Source organism: Podarcis tiliguerta (assembly GCF_965153285.1).
Source record: "Podarcis tiliguerta genome assembly, chromosome: 17".
In the NCBI taxonomy this organism is placed as follows: Eukaryota; Metazoa; Chordata; class Lepidosauria; order Squamata; family Lacertidae; genus Podarcis; species Podarcis tiliguerta.
Window position 1 is genome coordinate 35,343,270 of NC_139550.1, and position 18,654 is coordinate 35,361,923.

Here is an 18,654-nt window from a genome sequence, read left to right on the forward strand (position 1 = left end):
TGAGATCGGGTCAAGTCCTATCTCTGTGATCACCTTGAACTGTTACTACTACTACTACTTTATTATTATTATGAGACTCTTCTTCTCAGGGTTGTGGGTTTGAGCCCCATGTTGGGCAAAATATTCCTACATTGCAAGGGGTTGGACTAGATGACCCTTTTGGTCCCTTCCAACTCTATGATTCTATGATTTCTGGGACTCACATCTGCAAAATGAGAGTAATGCAGGCTTATTTCCTAAAGGTTGAGGACAGATGAAATAAGATTTGGATTACATTGTCCACAATTCAAAAAGTGTCCCACACATTGTTTCCCAAGGAACTCGTGTTCCCTGCTTGATCAGTGGAAAAAGCCCTGGGCTCTTGGCCACAAACCTGGCCAGAGTTCTGCATTGACTGGCCCTGCCAGCTTCTTCATTCTTTGCTGTTTGTCTTGCTAGGCTCAGCTACTGGAACTTCGGACTCAGAATTACCAGCTTTCTGATGAACTCCGCAAAAACACTGCTGGTAAGAAGCAGACCTTTCCCTGCCAGCCCCTTGAGACTGCCAGTATCTCTGGTTACTGGGTACAGCATGCTGTTCACAGGCTTCTGTGTTCTGCAACTGAGATTAAAGCAGCAGTTCTCAACCTGTGGGTCCCCAGATGTTGTTGGACCACAACTCCCATCATCCCTGAGCTCTGGCCTTGCTAGCTAGGGGTGATGGGAGTTGTAGTTCAACAACATCTGGGGACCCACAGGTTGAGAAAGGCTGGATTAAAGTATCACAATCACCTTGACTCCTATTTATTTATGTTAATAGTTGCACACATGTAACATGTGTTCTGTTCTGTGTTTCATAACGGAACTGTTGTAGAGTCTGGAATTTTAAGGAAAATAATGGTTGCAGGAGGAAAACATTAAGTTAGGAGTGGTATTTTCTGTACACACCAGGCTACCTGTGTGTTGTGGTTTTGTTGGAGCGCAAAAAAACCCAAAAAGGAAGGGAGGGTGGGATCTGGTGTTGACCACAGAATTCAGCTTTCATTAAAAACCACCAGTAGTCCATATGATTGCAAAGGCATGCTTGGAAGTGTACAGGCAGTGCCTGGTGAAATTGTAAAATTGAAGCAAATTGCCACATCACCTTTCCTGTGGTTAGAGGGTTGGGTGTTGGTGCCCTAACCACAGCCTCTTACCTCCCTATAAGTAGCAGAAGCGGAATAAACTATGCTGAAGTTCCAGGGGCTTGCCAGTCTCCCCGCATCCTTGGTCAAGGGATGAAGAGGTTGCCAAACAGAGAACTTCCCTCTCCAGATTGAAGCTCTCTAGCCTTGCCATCAGATAGGAAGTGGGGTTCCACCTCAACCAATCGCTACTGGCATCCTCTTTCGTCCTTTGTCCTTCTTTTGGTTGCTTTTGCCTTCCTTAAGATGACTGGCTGACTGCTCTCTCTGCACTGTTGGAAGGCCTAACATCTTTCTATGCCTTCTTACCTCTTGTGAAACTTTCCCCTGACGCTCCCGTTTGGCTGCTGTGCTCCCTGAGCCTGTGGTCTCTCTGTCATTTCCAATGACCAGGAAAAACACCTCACTGCAGCAGAAACATACACACACTCTGCTTCTGAAATGCAGTTACAAGAGAGGACACGAAATTTGCTCTTTTATAAGCATGTATTTAAAATGTTGAGATTCGAGTTCTGTGTCAGATACCAGAGTTCATGTCGTGTTCTACAAGTACAGAATCATAGAAAACCAGCGGCTCTCTCTCTAAAGTACTTCTTCAATTCTGATCCCTTGTTCCTTTGATATCTTTAGAATTAAATGGTCTTCGGCAACGGGTGACCTATTTGGATAAGGAATTTACCAAAGCTCAGAAGGTAAAGTTCTTCATTGCAGTGGATGTGTGGAAGGGAGTGGGGGAACCACATGGGCACAAGTGGGTACACCCTGCCATAGAAATAATTGACTCCGGGGTGTAATGATAACTGTTTTCCCACCTTCCTATTGATGTATTATTAACCAATTTCTCTCTTTCCCAGGCTCTGAATAAGAGCAAGAAGGCTCAGGTAAGGCTTCTTGCATGTGTTGCTTGCTGTGGGTGCTCCCAATTATCATTCTGCCAAGGTCAACTCCATCTCTCCCACCAACATCTGTCATTTGATCATCCATCTGTCAATGGCTTGAGGAGCACCTCCAGCTTGTGGGCCTATCTGAGCCCACCAGGTCCCCCCATTTAGTCCACCTGTTTTCGCCAGACCACACACCTACCTGCCACACTAGCAGGCATCTGGGTATGGTGACTGACCCTTTCCACCTGTCAAACTTGGCCTAGAGGTGAGGTGGCGGGAGATCCAGTTCATGTGCCCCTGCTCTGCAAGGCCTCCTCCCGCCTCCCCATTCGTTGGGAGTATCAATAACCTAAGCTGAGGTGGAAGCAGCCCTACCCCCCAGAAAAAAACTGATTTCCCTACCCAGCCCTTCTCCACCCCAGATCTTGAAAAAGATCTAGCATTCTGGGAAGATGGGCCATTTGAAGATTCAGGATATAGTGACACAGCTACTTTTTGTGTGATTATATCTGGCTCCAAGTGTCAAGTAGGGACGCAGGTGGCGCTGTGGGTTGAACCACAGAGCCTAGGACTTGCCGATCAGAAGGTCGGCGGTTCGAATACCCGCGATGGGGTGAGCTCCCGTTGCTTGGTCCTTGCTCCTGCCAACCTAGCAGTTCGAAAGCACGCCAAAAAGTGCAAGTAGATTAATAGGTGCCTCTCTGGCGAGAAGGTAAACGGCGTTTCCATGCGCTGCTCTGGCTCGCCAGAAGTGGCTTAGTCCTGCTGGCCACATGACCCGGAAGCTGTACGCAGGCTCCCTTGGCCAATAAAGCGAGATGAGCACCGCAACCCCAGAGTCGGCCACGACTGGACCTAATGGTCAGGGGTCCCTTTACCTTTACCTTTAAGTGTCAAGTAGGGAGAAGATCTGGGAACTGGCAGTGGACACTTGAGTAGGAATAATGCCTTCCAAATATCTTCCACTAAAATCATAGAATCATAGAATCATAGTTGGAAGAGACCACAAGGGCCATAGAGTCCAACCCCCTGCCAAGCATGTAGAAGGGGGGTCGGGTTTTCCTCCCCCTTCCCTCCCTTCCAGTTACACCCTTGTCCAATCAAGTACCTCTGCTACCCATCCTATAGGTTGCAGCACTCTGCCTATGGGTAAGTACCACTTGCCTAGGCTGAGTGGCTCTGTATGTTACTGGGAGGAAGGCAGGGAGCTAACAGGAAGATAGTAAGTAGGGGCATTTCCTCTTGTGGTTGGGAAACAAGCAAACAAATCTTCTGCTTGTGGATTAGGTGGTGGCCCCTAGTGGAGGGACGATGAGTCTGTCTTTGAGGTATCACTGAATTCTCTCTTTCCCCCCACAGGAGGTGGATGCCTTGCTTAGTGAAAATGAAATGCTTCAGGGAAAACTGCACAGCCAGGAGGATGACTTCAGGCTGCAAAACAGCACCCTCATGCAGGAGCTGTCCAAGGTACTGACTGCTGAAGTTGCTTCTGCAGTAGCGCTAAGGACCTGCCAGAGGGCGCTGCTGTGAGGCATAGTATGACATTGAGAGTCGCCCAGAATTCTGGCACGGACGTTCACAGGAGCACAAGAAACACACTGTTGTCAGAACACAGTAGGCTAACTGTGTATATGTTGCTGTATTTTTAGTCTTCCATCCACAGCTGTGGCCACAAGGAGATACTTCCTCCTCTAAGATCTTGGGTCCCCCTACACTGGGGGAGAGTATAAATAAAATTTAGTATTATTATTATGCCCTTTTTCATGGGGACCACAGCTTAACAAAATAGCGTACCAGACAGAGATGGTAGATGTGCCAAAGGACCAGCTGTCAAGAGCTGTCTCCCTGATTGCTTGGCTTCCTTTGGGTTTATGAAATAATATATTTTACTCCTGTGCCCCAGCTGGGCAGTCAGACTGGTAGGTGGCACCAGTACAGGGTTTCACCTCCCCTCCTCCCTCGCCATTGTGTGTTGCTTGAGTCATAGAGACCGAGTTACTGAATGCTTTCCTGTGTGGGCGGCACCTTGTTAGCCGCAGCGTTACTGTAATTTGGATAGTGTGGGTTAATTAATGTGGGCAGGAGTTTTTGATACAATCATGGGTTTATTTCCAGACCTGTGAAGTTGGAGCTGTTGCAGCCCTTACCCGCACCTTTCCAAAGAACAGTCAGAGGAGCAAAAGAGCTGTGCAGTTGTCATGCTGGAACAGGGCTGGCTCCAACGACTGTTCTTCGGAAGGGTGCAGGTAGCTGTTGCTTCCTCTGGGAAAGAAGATCCTGGTGTAGCAGTGTTCCTGTTTCTGCCCAGATGGATCAGCTGCAAATGTCTCCCTGTTTCCCTGAGGACTGTGCTGTTGCCTGCAGTTAACCCTCTGGTCTCTCTAACCCAGCTGTGCGCCCAGATCGAGCAGTTGGAGAAGGAGAACAAGAGTCTCCGGGAAGGGGGGCCAGCAGCCCCTGAAGGGGCCCCCCCAGCAAGTCCTTCGGATGGGGAGCTGCTGAGGCTCCAGGCAGAGAATGCTGCACTGCAAAAGAACATGGCAGGTACTGCTCTGCATTGAGCTGGGCTTGCTCAGGATCAACACAAGAAAGTCCGGGAAATGGGGTTGGTTGGATGCAGCGGAAGACCAACAAAGTGGAGCACCAAGGAGCTAGGAGTGAACATCTGGTGGCCTCTCGATACTGTTGGGTTGTAACTTCCATCAGCCTCAGCCAGTGAGTGGTCAGGGGAGATGGGAGTTGGAGTCCAGCCACACCCTGAAGGGCTGTAGCTTCTCCAGCCCTGACCATGTATCTGTTGTATAACCCATGTGCATGATGAACTGTCCTCCCAGTCCTGTATTTGTCAAGATCAGGGGTCGACAACCTAAGGCCCATGGCCCACAAGCGACCCATGGGAGTGGTTTAACCAGCCCAAGAGCCACTCACAAACTGAGCCACCCGCTTGGCGAGTCCCCGCACTAAACCGGCGCGGTGTGGTGCGGCGACTTGCTTCCGCAGTGCCAGAAATCGTGTCTGCACAGACGCAGATGTTGGAAATCGCAGGCGTGCGCGTGATCCAGCCCACAAAGGGATCTCTGCTGGAGTGAACCGGCGAGATAAACCTTGCCAACCCCTGGTCTAGAGAGAGTTCCTTGCCTGCAGCAGAACACACAAACCTGTGGTCCTCCAGATATTGTTGGACTATAACTCCCATCATCCCTGATCATCGGCCGTGCTTTCTGGGGCTGCTTGGAGCTGGAGCCCAGCAACGCTTGGAGGCCATAGGTTCCCTAGCTTCCTGCTGCTGGATGTTGGAGCCTCCAGAGTTCAGATCCTGTCTCAGATCTGAAATTGGGTGGTCTTGAGTCTTGCCAGTCTTACTCAGGCCCACGACTATAGTGATGGCAAAGCGCTTGGCACCATTTTCAAAAGGCTGGTTTCCAATAATAATTTCGCAGGGCAAAGGGGCACTGGTTGAGATGGGGGCAGGGCTTTGGAGGCAATCTGGGTTGAATCTGGGGACCCACAGCGGCGGCTCTTGTTCCTCAGCTTTGCAGGAGCGCTATGAGAAGGAAGTGGCCCGGCAGGGAGAAGACCGAGGTGGCGGGGAGGGCGACGCCTCCGTGGAGTCTCCTCCTGCCGGCCAGGCGGGTTCGGAGCCGCAGGCAGCTGACAGCAGCACCTCCCAGCAACTCCTGTCCGAGGTGGAGCTGAAGTGGCAGACGGAGCGGGAGGAGAAACGGCTCCTGAAGGAGCAGCTGCAGAGCCTCGAGGTGCGTGGGCGTGTGGAGGAGGCACCATTGGGTGCTGCTGCCATCCTCCTGCCAGCCTTTGGCTTCTAGCCAGGAGCGGCAGCTTGAGCTGGTCAACAGCAGCCTGCAATGAGAGCTGCTCCTTTTGCACCCCCTTCTGGAATTCAGATGCTCAGCAAATTAAACCTAGTTCTGGTCTCCCCTCCAAAAACCCTTGCTGGAGAGCCCAGCAAGACATGGCGGGGAGCTTGCATTTCTTTCTTTTTTTAAATAATATTTATTTCATTTTTCACAAATACAAAAAAATAAAAAAGACAAAATACAATGGAATAGAAGAAAAAAAAGGAAGAGAAAAAAACAAGGATAAAAATAATACATAGAAAACCTCCCCCCCACCCCACCAACAAGAAAAAAGCAAACAACAAAAACCTTTAAAAAGAAAACACTTCCATTTTTCAAAATTCCATCCTTCTGTAACTTATTTCCTCGACCTCCTCCCACCTCTCTTTTTGTATTCCAATTATTAAATCAGCAAATTCTTTCCATCTTTCACTCTTTACTCACTTATTTATCTTAATCCATTTAAACCTTATCCTCCCATCAACCATCTAGAAAATTATTTATACTCCAATCTAATAAAGAGAAAAGAAAAAACCCTTAAGTCTTATACCCTTAAATCCTAATGTCACAAATCAGGGAGCTGGGTTTCTGGGCCGAGGGCTACTGTTCAAGCCTTGTGCTGACCAAGGGAAAAGATTAAGCATTCTCCAGTTTTCTGCCATCTACTCCCTGGCTAAGCATCCCTGTGCCAACTGGGGCTCCAGGGGAACTGGCCCTGATCTGGGTGCTACAAGTCATTCAGTGTTTCTTCCCGGCTGTTGCGCACTTCCTCCTGCGCCCTGTTCTCACAGGGGCCAACCAGAGGTCTATGGGAAGTGGGAACTTTCTCTCAGCTTGTGATTGCCAGCAGCTGGTGTTCAGAGACCAAGAAGCCGCTAACAGTGGAGGCAGAGCTTAGCCATCGTGCCTAGAAGCCGCTGATAGCCCACTCTTCTATGAATTTGTCTATATTGGGGGCTGAGTCACCCTAGTTTCTTTTTCTTCTTCAATTTTTTTTTATACCACAACTTAACAACACAAACTGAAAAACAGACAATACAAACTAATTCTTGTCTTATTCTTATTTTTTCTAAACATTGTTAGGTGAGCTTCCACAAGTTCCCCCATCTGATTTTCATTTTACCTCATCATTAGCAGTTTACATATATCATAATTTTTAACCATTTTTTAAATCACACTTACTTTTACCATGAAAATCGTAACATTTTATCCCTTACAAGTAATACTATTTTAAAATACACTGTGTTCTACTTCTAATCCTACAGCCTATATCCACTTCCAGAACTATTCTATATTTTCAAATATTCTTTAAATTTCTTCCAAACTTCTTCCACCATCTCTTCTCTCTGGTCCCGGAGTCTCCCAGTCAGTTCAGCAAGTTCCATATAGTCCATCATCTTCATCTGCCATTCTTCAATAGTTGGTAAATCCTGTTTCTTCCAGTTCTTCGCTAATAAAATTCTCGCAGCTGTTGTGGCATACAGAAAAAAAGGAACACCCTTTTTGGGGATTTCACCCCCGAGTCAGCCCTAGTTTTTGGGTGGTGGAAATGAAGAGCGAAAGTCTTGCCCCTCTCTTGCTGCTGCACTAAGCCAGCTGTTCCCTTATGGACCAGGCTTTGCCAACCAGGTGTGCTCCGATTACTGTGGATTACAGCTTCCCTTAGCCCCAGCCAGCACAGCTTGATTGTGAAGGCTGTTGCAGACTTGGCAGGGGTGCTGGAAGGGTTTTCTGAGAGAGAGAGAGAGAGAGAGAGATAGGTGGAAGAAGATTGGAAGAAATTGAAAGACTATCTACAGAAATATTGCAAAATTAATGAATGCTAGAATGACATTGGATTGAGGTTAAGGGGTTTTTAGCAATAATGTTATGAAAGAATATGCAAAAATGGAATGTTAACAGGTGGAAAGTTAAAGCTAAAATTTATTAAGATCAAGATTAAGATAAAGGTAAAGAGGGAAAGGATTTGCTGAATAAATAAATTGAATTGGAATACAAAGAGGGGAGGTGTGGGGAGATCCGAGAAACAAGCAAATGCAAGATATGTTATGAAAGATTGAATTGTTTTTAATTGCTTTTTATTTTTTGTATTATTTTTTTTGGCCTTTTTTCTTTTTGTGAAAATCTTAATAAAATATTATTTAAAAAAAAGAGAGAGAGAGAGGGAGGAGAAGCACTCTGAACCCTGGAGAAATGTGTGCTTTTGTTTGCCTCCTGTAGGCATGCAAGACGACAGAGATGTCTCGGTTGCAGCAAGAACTCAGCAAGGTAAGGAGGAGATGTAAACGCCTGTGTGTGCTTTCCACTTCTTGAGGGCAGGGAAAGTGGAATGGGTGGGCGGCATGGATGTTTTTGAGGGGCGATCATGGTTGCCATTGGGAACTCACAGCCCATTCTCTCCCCTGTGCAGCTGGCTGAGAAGCTCAAGAAGAAACAGGAAAGGTAAGTTTCTTTCTTATTAGCAGTCAGGACTTTCTGCCACACCCAGCTAATACGCGTGCTTCCTGTCATTGGGCATTGACACGCAGGAGTGTTACAGGCAGGGCTGAGTTTGTTCTGCATCTTTGTAGAATCTGGAATCTGACATTCTGCAACTGGTTTGATTTGGGTTTATGTACATGCATATCTTTATTATATACAGTGGTGCCTCGCAAGACGAAATTAATTCATTCTGCGAGTTTTTTCGTTCTGCGAGTTTTTCTGTCTTGCGAAGCACCACTGTGTATTGACGGTTTCCCATAGGAATGCATTGGCGGTTAAAAAAAAAAAAAGGTGCAAGATGTTTCGTCTTGCGAAACAAGCCCACAGGGAAATCCGTCTTGTGAAGTAACTCAGAAAACGAAAAACTCTTTCGTCTTGCGAGTTTTTCATCTTGCGAGGCATTCGTCTTGCGAGGTACCACTGTATTCTCATATAACACTTCAACAGCATAAAATACAGTGGTACCTCGGGTTACAGATGCTTCAGGTTACAGACTCCGCTAACCCAGAAATAGTACCTCAGGTTAAGAACTGTGCTTCAGGATGAAGCCCCATTAGCTGAAGTGGTGCTTCAGGTTAAGAACAGTTTCAGGTTAAGAACAGACCTCCAGAAAGAATTAAGTTCTTAATCCGAGGTACCACTGTACTGCGGGGGGAGTTCTTGCTGTGTTTAGGACAGTGTGTCCTTTAGGAAACCTACCCTGAGGCATGTGTTTAACATTTCCCTCTGTTTTGCCTCCCCCCTTCTTAGCTTTCTGCGGCTTCAGACCGAAAAGGAAGCTCTCTACAATGACAGCAGGTATGGAGCAAGTTTCCTAGAGCAGGGTTTCCCAAACATGGGTCTCTGGCTGTTTTTGAACCCTAGCTAGTGGTTCCCACATACACACAGTGATTGGAAACCCAGCCAGATGGGCGGGGAATAAATAATAACTTATTATTATTGGTTCACAGTATGGACAAGGCCATGGCAGAAAGTCCCCTGGGTGGAGCAAAGACTCCTGGAGGGGCAAAGTGAGCAGTAGGCAATGGTGGAAGTCACTGCTGGTGGCTGCAGCCTTGACCAGCAGAAGACCACAAAAGGCTGGTGGCATTACTTGTAGCCTGGCAGGCTGGGACCAGGAAGGTGAGATTGCGAGGGCCAGTCAATGAGTGGAATGAGCTGCGTCGCATGCCTGGTTGGGCTGGAGCAAAGGCACATGGGCATACACCCAGGAAGCCCAGGAACGTTCCTGCATTGCACTGTGCCAGGAAATGTTGCATTCTTCCCAGTCTCCACCCATTTTATTGTGCTTTATTTACCCATTTTAAACCTTGACTTTCCACTCTGAGAAGAGTGCTTAAGGCAGTTTCACAACATGTTGCGAGCAATGCAAAGAGCACAGGACACTCGTACTAATGCAGCACAATATCGAACCGCAACTGGGCAAGATGCTGTAGTCAGAGTGGTTAAGGCTGCAATGCTAACCTCGCTGAATATGGGAGTAAGCCCCAGTGAATTCAGTGGGACAACTTCTGAATAGACATAGTTAGGATTGTGCAGGAACAGAACTGGGCAGAAAGCAAGCTGAAGGCTCACCTGAACAAGGAAGGTTTTCAAAGTGAGATGGGGCGCGAGGCAAGGGGTTTGTGCAGTCTGGGTGCTGCTGCGGAGAACTCCTGTTCTCTTGTAGCTGAAGGTGGCTTGACCAGTTTGTGGTAGGCTAACTAGCACCTGCTGGTTGCTGGCATAAGAGGTCCTGGATCCTGGTCCAGCAAAAGGAAGGAATAACTTCTTGTGTCCCCATGAAAATGAGATTGAAATGGCTGCGAGAATTACCAGTAAGAGGGGAAATGGGTGCATTTTGGTGAACCCTCTTCCCTCTGTTAGTAAGCCCTCTTGCCCGCCTTTCAGGACCAAAATTGAGGAGATCCAACAACGGAAGGAGGATGAACTCAAATCCCTGCAGGTTCGCAACCAGAAGCTGCAGCAGGAGCTCCAGACAGCAAACCAGGTAAGAGTTGCTCTCCCCTTCCTTTGGAAGGGATGAGCTCCAGTTTTAGCTCTGCTCAGGGCACAAGTTCATTGGTTGCCCCTCATGGTTCAGAAAATAGAGTTCAGCTGGAAAACCTGTTGATAGAAGTGTTTCAAAGCTCTGAGTTCAAAGCTCAGCCTAGCTCCTTACCTCTGTATCTGTTTCTCAACATCCACCCACCCCATCCTCAGTTCTGAAATCTACATTTGGCATAATTGTGGCCTAGCATGGATAAAGGTGTATCTTTATTGCTATGATGAACTGCCGCAGGAATCCTAGAAATTGTGGTTCAATGAGGGAGCTGAGGATCTCCACCAGAACATTCCTAGCATCTCACTAAATTACAGTTCACAAATTCCTTGGTTTGGGGACAGCTATGACTGACGTAGGCGAGGCGGGTGGCGCTGTGATCTAAACCGCTGAGCCTAGGGTTTGCCGATCGGAAGGTCGGCGGTTTGAATTCCCGCGACGGGGTGAGCTCCCATTGCTCGGTCCCAGCTACTGCCAACCTAGCAGTTCGAAAGCACATCAAAGTTGCAAGTAGATAAATAGGTACCACTCCAGCGGGAAGGTAAATGGTGTTTCCGTGCGCTGCTCTGGTTTCGCCAGAAGTGGCTTAGTCATGCTGGCCACATGACCCGGAAAACTGTCTGCGGACAAATGTTGGCTCCCTTGGCCAGTAAAACGAGATGAGCGCCACAACCCCAGAGTCATCCACAACTGGACTTAACTGTTATCTTTTTTTTTATGACCGACGTACCATAAATAAGCCCAGGTAGAACAGCCTTAAAAACAACAACATTACAATGGGAAAGGCTAGAATATATCATTTCTATCTCTTGTCTGTTTTGCTGTGAGCCAGGATTCCTACTTATCTACGTAGTCCTTATTGGTGAACCACCTGTATATCGGTGACTGGTATGTTGGTGAAATCTTCCTCTGAATTTCACTGCCTGATCAGATTGTTCCTCGCTTCACAGGGCTTCTCAGATTTAAAGGACCAACTGCAGAGCCGTCGGAAAGAGCATGAGGTGGCCTTGCAGGCCCTACAGGACCAAGTGAGTTCCCTCAGCCCCACACCCTCTTTGTTGAGAAACTCTGGCCTGTATCAAACTTTATTGGCAAGGCATCAATCCCTTTTATTGTGGGTCTATGCCAGGGGTCAGCAATCTTTTTCAGCAAGGGGCTGGTCCACTGTCCCTCAGACCATGTGGTGGGCTGGGCTATATTTTTTCGGGGGGGGGGGAATGAATGAATTTCTATGCCCCACAAATAACCCAGAGATGCCTTTTAAATAAAAGGACACATTCTACTCATGTAAAAACACACTGATTCCCGAACCGTCCGCGGGCCGGATTGAGAAGGCGATTGGGCCGGATCCAGCCCCCGGGCCTTAGTTTGCCTACCCATGGCCTACGCAGAGTAAATAATCTCCCCATTTGAACATGTATCTTTTGTCTTATGGTAATAAATTATTTTATTTTATTGCTGGGATGGGTAGGGCAGAACTACTTGTGAAGCAGCCAGATTTGACACCAAGAAAATGGAATTCTGTATCCTGTATTTTACATAATTTTGCTTCTGGTTCCAAAATTTGTTGGGAGCTGCCCAGAGTGGCTGGGGCAACCCGGTCATATGGGTGGTATATAAATATAAATAATAAATATATATGGGTGGCATATAAATAATAAAAATATTATTGCTACTATTATTTAAGAAGTCTTAAACCCCTGGTGAGCTAGGGACTTGCCCTGCATGTGAAGACAGGCTCTGGAAAGAAGGGGGAGTCCCAACAAAAGAAGAATGGATACAGAAACTTATGAAATATGCAGGAATGGCAAAACTTACCGGAAAAATAAGAAATCAAGATAACAAACTTTTTATAAAAGAATCGAAATGGTTTGTTGAATATTTACAAATAAATTGTAAACAGATAAGAACATTGGTGGGATTATTGTAATAACCTGCCGTTTTGTAAGAGTATATATTTAAAGTAGATGAATAAATGAGTAAATTAAGTTAATTTGGATACGCAGAAAATATAAAAAATAAATTTAAGGAACCGCAGAAAGAGGGGGAAGGAAGTCAAGTTCTGAAATGTTAAAATGATTATAAAATTATTGAAATGTAAAAAAAAAAGAACGACAGTCTCTGGCGGATGGAGCAGACAAGAACAATAGTGGTTCCAATGGTCAAGAACGCAGTTTCTGCACATGCTGTAGAGGGCAGTGATTGGGCTCTTCAACCTGAGAAGAAAGCCCGTCTAGGAGAAGGAAAACTCTGATCCCAAACCTCTGCTACCATGCGGGATATCTTTGAGAGGCAATCTGCTATTTGGGCTACCTGACTGATTGTGAATTGTGTTGGAGAGAGGATTCCCCTCTAAAGGATTGTGCTTTACTTTTGGTTACTGTTTTCTGATCTGTAACGCCTGCAGGGGATTTCTTGTTCTAAATGTTCACTTTCACTTCCTCCCTCCTCCATCTTGAGCTCCTTCAAAGGATGTTTTACATCTATCTTAAAAATCCCATTGCTTGTTCATTTTCATGGTGCATTCTACATTTCTCGTGTTCTAAAATCAGAGCAGGAAATGTAAAAATGTGTAAAAGCTATGGAGCAGGGCAAGTTCTGGAGCAAAGAACTATATTATGAGTTTATAACATTGAGAAGATATGTAGAGTTAATCTAGTGCCCCCATGGTTCCTTCCCTGCCAAAAAATGTTGAAGTGTGAACATTACAAATTGTGTGCTACAGCTCAGATTCTGTACCAGGAAAACTGGATTTTGCAGCTTGCACAGAGTGTGCCAATTTGTATAGTGGCCCACCTCAAATCTGAATCTGGTGTTAGCGTTTGGTTGCAGTCAATGATGGGGACGCTTTCCTGGTGTGTGGACTCAGTGTATGTCCCACCATGCAAGTTCCTTGCACTGGGTTTATCATACACTAACCACTGGAAATCCATCTCCAGCTTTTGAGATTTCACCAGTCATTGTCCATATACTTTTACACCAAGTTTTACAGTCCGAAGACCCAGGTTTTTATTTTTAAGGAAAGGATTCTATACCAGTTTCTGTGTGGCACAAACATGGGATTGTGGAGCATATAAGCTTTGGATGTGGCCTGAAAAACTGCTGGGGCTTAGTTTGATCTGCCCCTAGGCTTCCCAGACTTGAATTGGGGGCTCATAAGAGAGAGAGAGAGAAAAAACAAAGAAAAGCTTTGCTTTGGGTAGGCTTTTCTTCTTCATAAGTGAGTTGAAATTGATTGTTGTGTTAGAGAGGAGAAGGACCTGAAGGATTTCTGCTACTGGTTAGAGTGGCATAGTAAATCCTAGAAGTTTTCTCCCTTCTCTAACGGAGTAGATACTAGCTCACTAATCTTGAGCCATCTGGATTGCTTTATACAATCCATCTGGATCAGCTTAGAAGATGACTTGCCTATTAAAACTGTACAGGGTGCCTCTTCTACAGAGCACTGTTGGCAAGGGGATCTGGGCCAGGGGGTGGTTTTGTCAGGAATCAACTGGAGGGTTTGTTTTCTAACCTCAGGTTACTGGGAGGTGTGGGGTTGGGGGTTGAGTCAGGATGTGGAACAGAGCAGCTGGAGGCTCAGCCTTATTTATCAGGGAAAGGCAATTAGCCAGACTCCTGAAGGTAAAGGGACCCCTGACCATTAGGTCCAGTTGTGGCCGACTCTGGGGTTGCGGCGCTCATCTCGCTTTATTGGCCGAGGGAGCCGGTGTACTGCTTCCGGGTCAGGTGGCCAGCATGACTAAGCCTCTTCTGGCGAACCAGAGCAGCGCACGGAAACGCTGTTTAACTTCCCGCCGGAGTGGTACCTATTTATCTACTTGCACTTCGGCGTGCTTTTGAACTGCTAGCCAGACTCCTAGCCATGGCCTATTCAGGCCAATCCAGACGCCAGCCTGCCTGGCAGTGACTGTAGCTATTCCTACTCTCCTGAAGAGGACTCTGGGGTGTGGGCTGCCCAGTGTCCTGGGGACCTCTGTAGCAGGGATGAAGGACCGATGCCCCTCTACTGGTTGCTGGACTCTAGACTCCTATCATCCTGTATCATTGGCCATGCTGCCTGGGGACCACAGGTTCCTTATCCCTACTGCATAGTTTAGCCTGTGGGCTCAGTTGGAGCACAGAGTTCATGGTCAGGGTGGATTTGATTTAAATCAAATCGATTTCAATCACGATTTCAATCACTAGTCTGTAAGACTTGAGTTAAATCATTCTTTTACAGAAAGACTCATTCTTGCTGGTATGATCTTAATATTTACAAGCAGATGAAGGTTTCATTTTTGGAATGATAAATTTTCAGAGTAGTTTTTACAGTTATATCCAAAATTACAGATTTGGTTACACTATTAGAAATACATAGACAGATAATTATGAAGTTATTGTGAGGTTAACTGTTTATATTTAGACAATTTTTCTGCTGTACTTTATTGGAAGGAGAAAAATAATCATTTCCGTAATAACAATTTAAACAATTTATTTAACTGAAACAATAACATTATAGCATATGTATCCATGTTTGTTAACTGATGTGGTTAAACGATTTAAAAAACAACAACAAATTTAGACTGAGTTTTAGCACACATGAAAAACGTAAAACAAACCTTATTTTCTGATGAATAGCCTTTGGACTATAATGTAACTTAAATAGAAACATTCCTTTAAAAAGATTTTTCCTCCGAAAGCATTTTATTTTAAAAATCCAATTTAAATTTTAAAAAATGAAATTTAAATCAAAACAATCCAATTTAAATAAAAAAAATGATTTTTATCCACCCTGTTCATAGTTCAGTGTCCCGGCCCTCAGTCTTCTAACTCCACCCAAGTTTAATTGTGCCCGAGGCACTGTGGGTGAACATAGGAGGTTAAAGGTAAAGCGACCCCTGACCATTAGGTCCAGTCGTGGCTGACTCTGGGGTTGCGGCGCTCATCTCACTTTATTGGCTGAGGGAGCCGGCGTACAGCTTCCGGGTCATGTGGCCAGCATGACTAAGCCACTTCTGGCGTACCAAAGCAGCGCATGGAAACACCGTTTACCTTCCCGCCGGAGCGGTACCTATTTATCTACTTGCACTTTGACGTGCTTTCGAACTGCCAGGTTGGCAGGAGCAGGGACCAAGCAATGGGAGCTCACCCTGTTGCGGGGATTCGAACCGCCGACCTTCTGATCGGCAAGTCCTAGGCTCTGTGGTTTAACCCACAGCGCCACCCATGTCCCTACATAGGAAGGTACCTTATACCAAGTCACACTTCTGGTCCACACCACTCAGTCTTGTCTGCAGTGATTGGCAATGGCTCTCCAGGGTTTCAGACAGGGGATTTTCCAGCCCTAACTTGAGAGGTCAGGGATTGAAGCTGGAACCTTTGCAGGCAAGCAGATGCCCTGGCCCTGAGCCATAAGGTGGAGGGCCTGCCTCGCGCTTGCCAGCTCCCCTTCATAACCTCCTTCTCGACCCCTCCCATCTTACCATCCAGTGATATTTTCCCCTTCGTGTTTTGCTTTCACGTTTCTTTTCTTAGGCCTCTTTTCTTCCTAAGAGGTTTCCCCTCCCCCTCTTCATTTGCATTTATCAACACTCCTCCTTTTTCTAAATATGTCTTGTGCTTATTTTGAGTCTTTAATAACAGTGCCTTGTCTCAATAACTATGTGTACGAAACCTGTTTTGTTTTGTTGGTCTCTTTGAAATTTGCAGTTCGTGTTGATTTCCTCTCCTCATTTGGTTTTAAAGCAAAAGAAACCTGCTTTTTCTATTAAAAGCAACAAAAAACCCCTATTGCAATACTGCTGCCTCTGTGTTCTGCTTTGTATTTTTAATCCCTTCTCTTCTTTTTCTCCTGCTTTGGTCTTTCTTTCTTTCTTTCTTTCTTTCTTTCTTTCTTTCTTTCTTTCTTTCTCCCTGTCTCCCTCTGGTCCCTATCCTTTGCTCATCCTGTGCTTCGTCGGGCATCAGGTTGCTTGCCAAAGTGCGGAGAGCCAGGAACAGGTTGAGACCATTCTGTCTGAGAACGATGCTCTGAGAACCAACCTGGCAGCGTTAGAACAGGTACCAGGCCCTCTGTGGATGCAAGCGCTCAAGAGGGTGGCATAGGGTGGCAGCAGAAGCTGGGATGGGAAAGACCAAGGCTGGCAATTTTTAACAGGTGTGTGCTTGCGCGCGCACACATACATGTGCACGCACCCTATTTTCAACTCCAGAGCTCTGAGGCCCCATCTGTACTATACAGTTAAAGCAGCATCATGCCGCTTGAAACAGTCACCGCTTCCCAAAGAATCCTGGGAATTGTAGTTTGTTAAGGGTGCTGAATGTTGTTAGGAGACCCCTGTTCCCCTCACAATTCCCAGATTGGTTTAACAGCTGGTCCCTCTTGGCAAGAACTTTGGGGAACCTGTGGCCCTCCAGATCCCAGAAGGCCAAGCGTGACTTGGGTGGGTGTACAGTCTACAAGGCATCCTGTGGTTTCCTCAAAATGACCCGAGCCTCCCCTCTTCCCCACCTGCACCCTCTCTCTCACCACGTAGATACAGACCTCCAAGACCCAAGAGATGAATCTGATGCGAGACCAGGTGGCGGCACTGGGGGCCGAGCTGCAGCAGCGACAGAGCGAGAAGGAGGTGCTGGCGGCACAGCGGGAGGACCTCAACACTCAGCTGCAGGTAGGCCCAAGGTGCTCTTCATCCTCACAGGCCTTTCCAGAGGCCCCCCGGGGAGTCTGCTGCATCATACAGGGGTCAGCTGGCCCACTTTGCATATTCAGGAGGGGAGGGAAGAAGCACATCTCAGCACACTGCGTTTCCTTCCTCCCACCACCCTTGGGGCACAGTATGCAAAAATGGCCAGTTTTAGAACATTCGCCGTTCAGATTGCAAATGACAGCAAGAAGGTAGAAAGAAGGCTCGCGTCCTGCTTCGCTGCCCAAAAGTTTGTTTCCATGACTTATTAATTTTCTCCTCTACTTTCATTTTATCTCTTTATAGTACCCCTTCTTGCTTCTAGTCTCCCATTCCACCCTGGCCACGACCTTTCCTTTCTTTCAACGATTCTTTGGGTGCTTAGTCAATTTTCTCTCCCCCTCCCCTTCACCACCCTTCCTTCTGTTTCCAGATGAAGCATTTCACCGCTGTTTCGGTGCTGGACTTTGTCTCTAACTTGTTTTTAAGTGGTGGGTGCAAACGGTGGTTCAAGTATATTGAGGGACCACTTAACAAAAATGACTTGGTTAAGTTGCGTTTGCCCGTGTTGGAAAAAGTTCCGCCCTTTTTTCACTCTTGGATGGCGAGCACAAAAGGGTATTTAAAGTTCTCAGCATGTACATTAAGTGCTTGTGGCGGCAGCGGCGGGTGGGGGGGCAGATGAGTGTTCAAAGTGCATCATGTATCTGATCTCAGTAATCCTTCTAAGAGCCTTGTAAGGTGGGCCAAAATGTGTTACGGGAAATCTATTCTCAGTGATGTGCTCTTGGATGTTTTTAGTCCCTCTGTCAGAGGCCTAAGAGGGTCTGTGACAGAACTGGGCTGTTGAGCAAAGAACTTGGGGGACGGGGAAGGGCCTTGTTCTACAGCCATCTTAATTTTCTCCCTCAGGAGTCTCTTCGGGCCAACACTCGTCTCCTGGAGCAGCTACAAGAAATAGGGCAGGAGAAGGAGAGATTGCTACAAGACCTTGATGAAACCAGAAAGGTGAGTAGTTTGGGGGCAGGATGGAGGGAGGGGCAGGCAGTGGATTTAATCCTGTTTGGCACCCAGTTTAGCTGAAGAAACTCGCCACTTCACTTTGGACTCTGGCCACATTCAGATGTAACTTCAAACTATGGTGTAGAACACAGAGCCTGAGGCTCGTGTGTGACTTTTCCCTCCCCCCTTTGCACCAGGGTTTCTGAACTGACACCCACCCCAATCATCAGCAAAACCTGGCTTGTTGTTGTGTCTGACTATGGCATGCTATGGCTTCCTCAAACCATAAAGGTAAAGGTAAAGGGACCGCTGACCATTAGGTCTAGTCGTGGCCGACTCTGGGGTTGTGGCGCTCATTTTGCTTTATTGGCCGAGGGAGCCGGCGTACAGCTTCCGGCTCATGTGGCCAGCATGACTAACCCGCTTCTGGCGAACCAGAGCAGCACACAGAAACACTGTTTACCTTCCCGCCAGAGTGGTACCTATTTATTTACTTACACTTTGATGTGCTTTCGAACTGCTAGGTTGGCAGGAGCAGGGACCGAGCAACGGGAGTTCACC

At 46.8% G+C, this 18,654-nt stretch overlaps 1 protein-coding gene across 2 annotated transcripts in view; it reads left to right on the top strand.

Moving 5' to 3' along the window:
* GRIPAP1 (GRIP1 associated protein 1) overlaps positions 1-18,654 on the top strand; it is a 65,020-nt gene that overhangs the window by 4,489 nt on the left and 41,877 nt on the right. The window contains exons 2-15 of one of the 2 annotated variants that reach the window (XM_083419761.1): positions 439-505; positions 1,794-1,855; positions 2,018-2,044; positions 3,407-3,514; positions 4,438-4,591; positions 5,579-5,802; positions 8,122-8,169; positions 8,312-8,343; positions 9,133-9,180; positions 10,273-10,372; positions 11,374-11,451; positions 16,373-16,465; positions 16,942-17,076; positions 18,004-18,099. In XM_083419761.1, coding sequence (XP_083275887.1) covers positions 439-505; positions 1,794-1,855; positions 2,018-2,044; positions 3,407-3,514; positions 4,438-4,591; positions 5,579-5,802; positions 8,122-8,169; positions 8,312-8,343; positions 9,133-9,180; positions 10,273-10,372; positions 11,374-11,451; positions 16,373-16,465; positions 16,942-17,076; positions 18,004-18,099 — 1,272 coding nt within the window. The remainder of the gene's footprint in view (positions 1-438; positions 506-1,793; positions 1,856-2,017; positions 2,045-3,406; positions 3,515-4,437; positions 4,592-5,578; positions 5,803-8,121; positions 8,170-8,311; positions 8,344-9,132; positions 9,181-10,272; positions 10,373-11,373; positions 11,452-16,372; positions 16,466-16,941; positions 17,077-18,003; positions 18,100-18,654) is intronic. The other variant, XM_083419762.1, reaches the window with a different exon arrangement.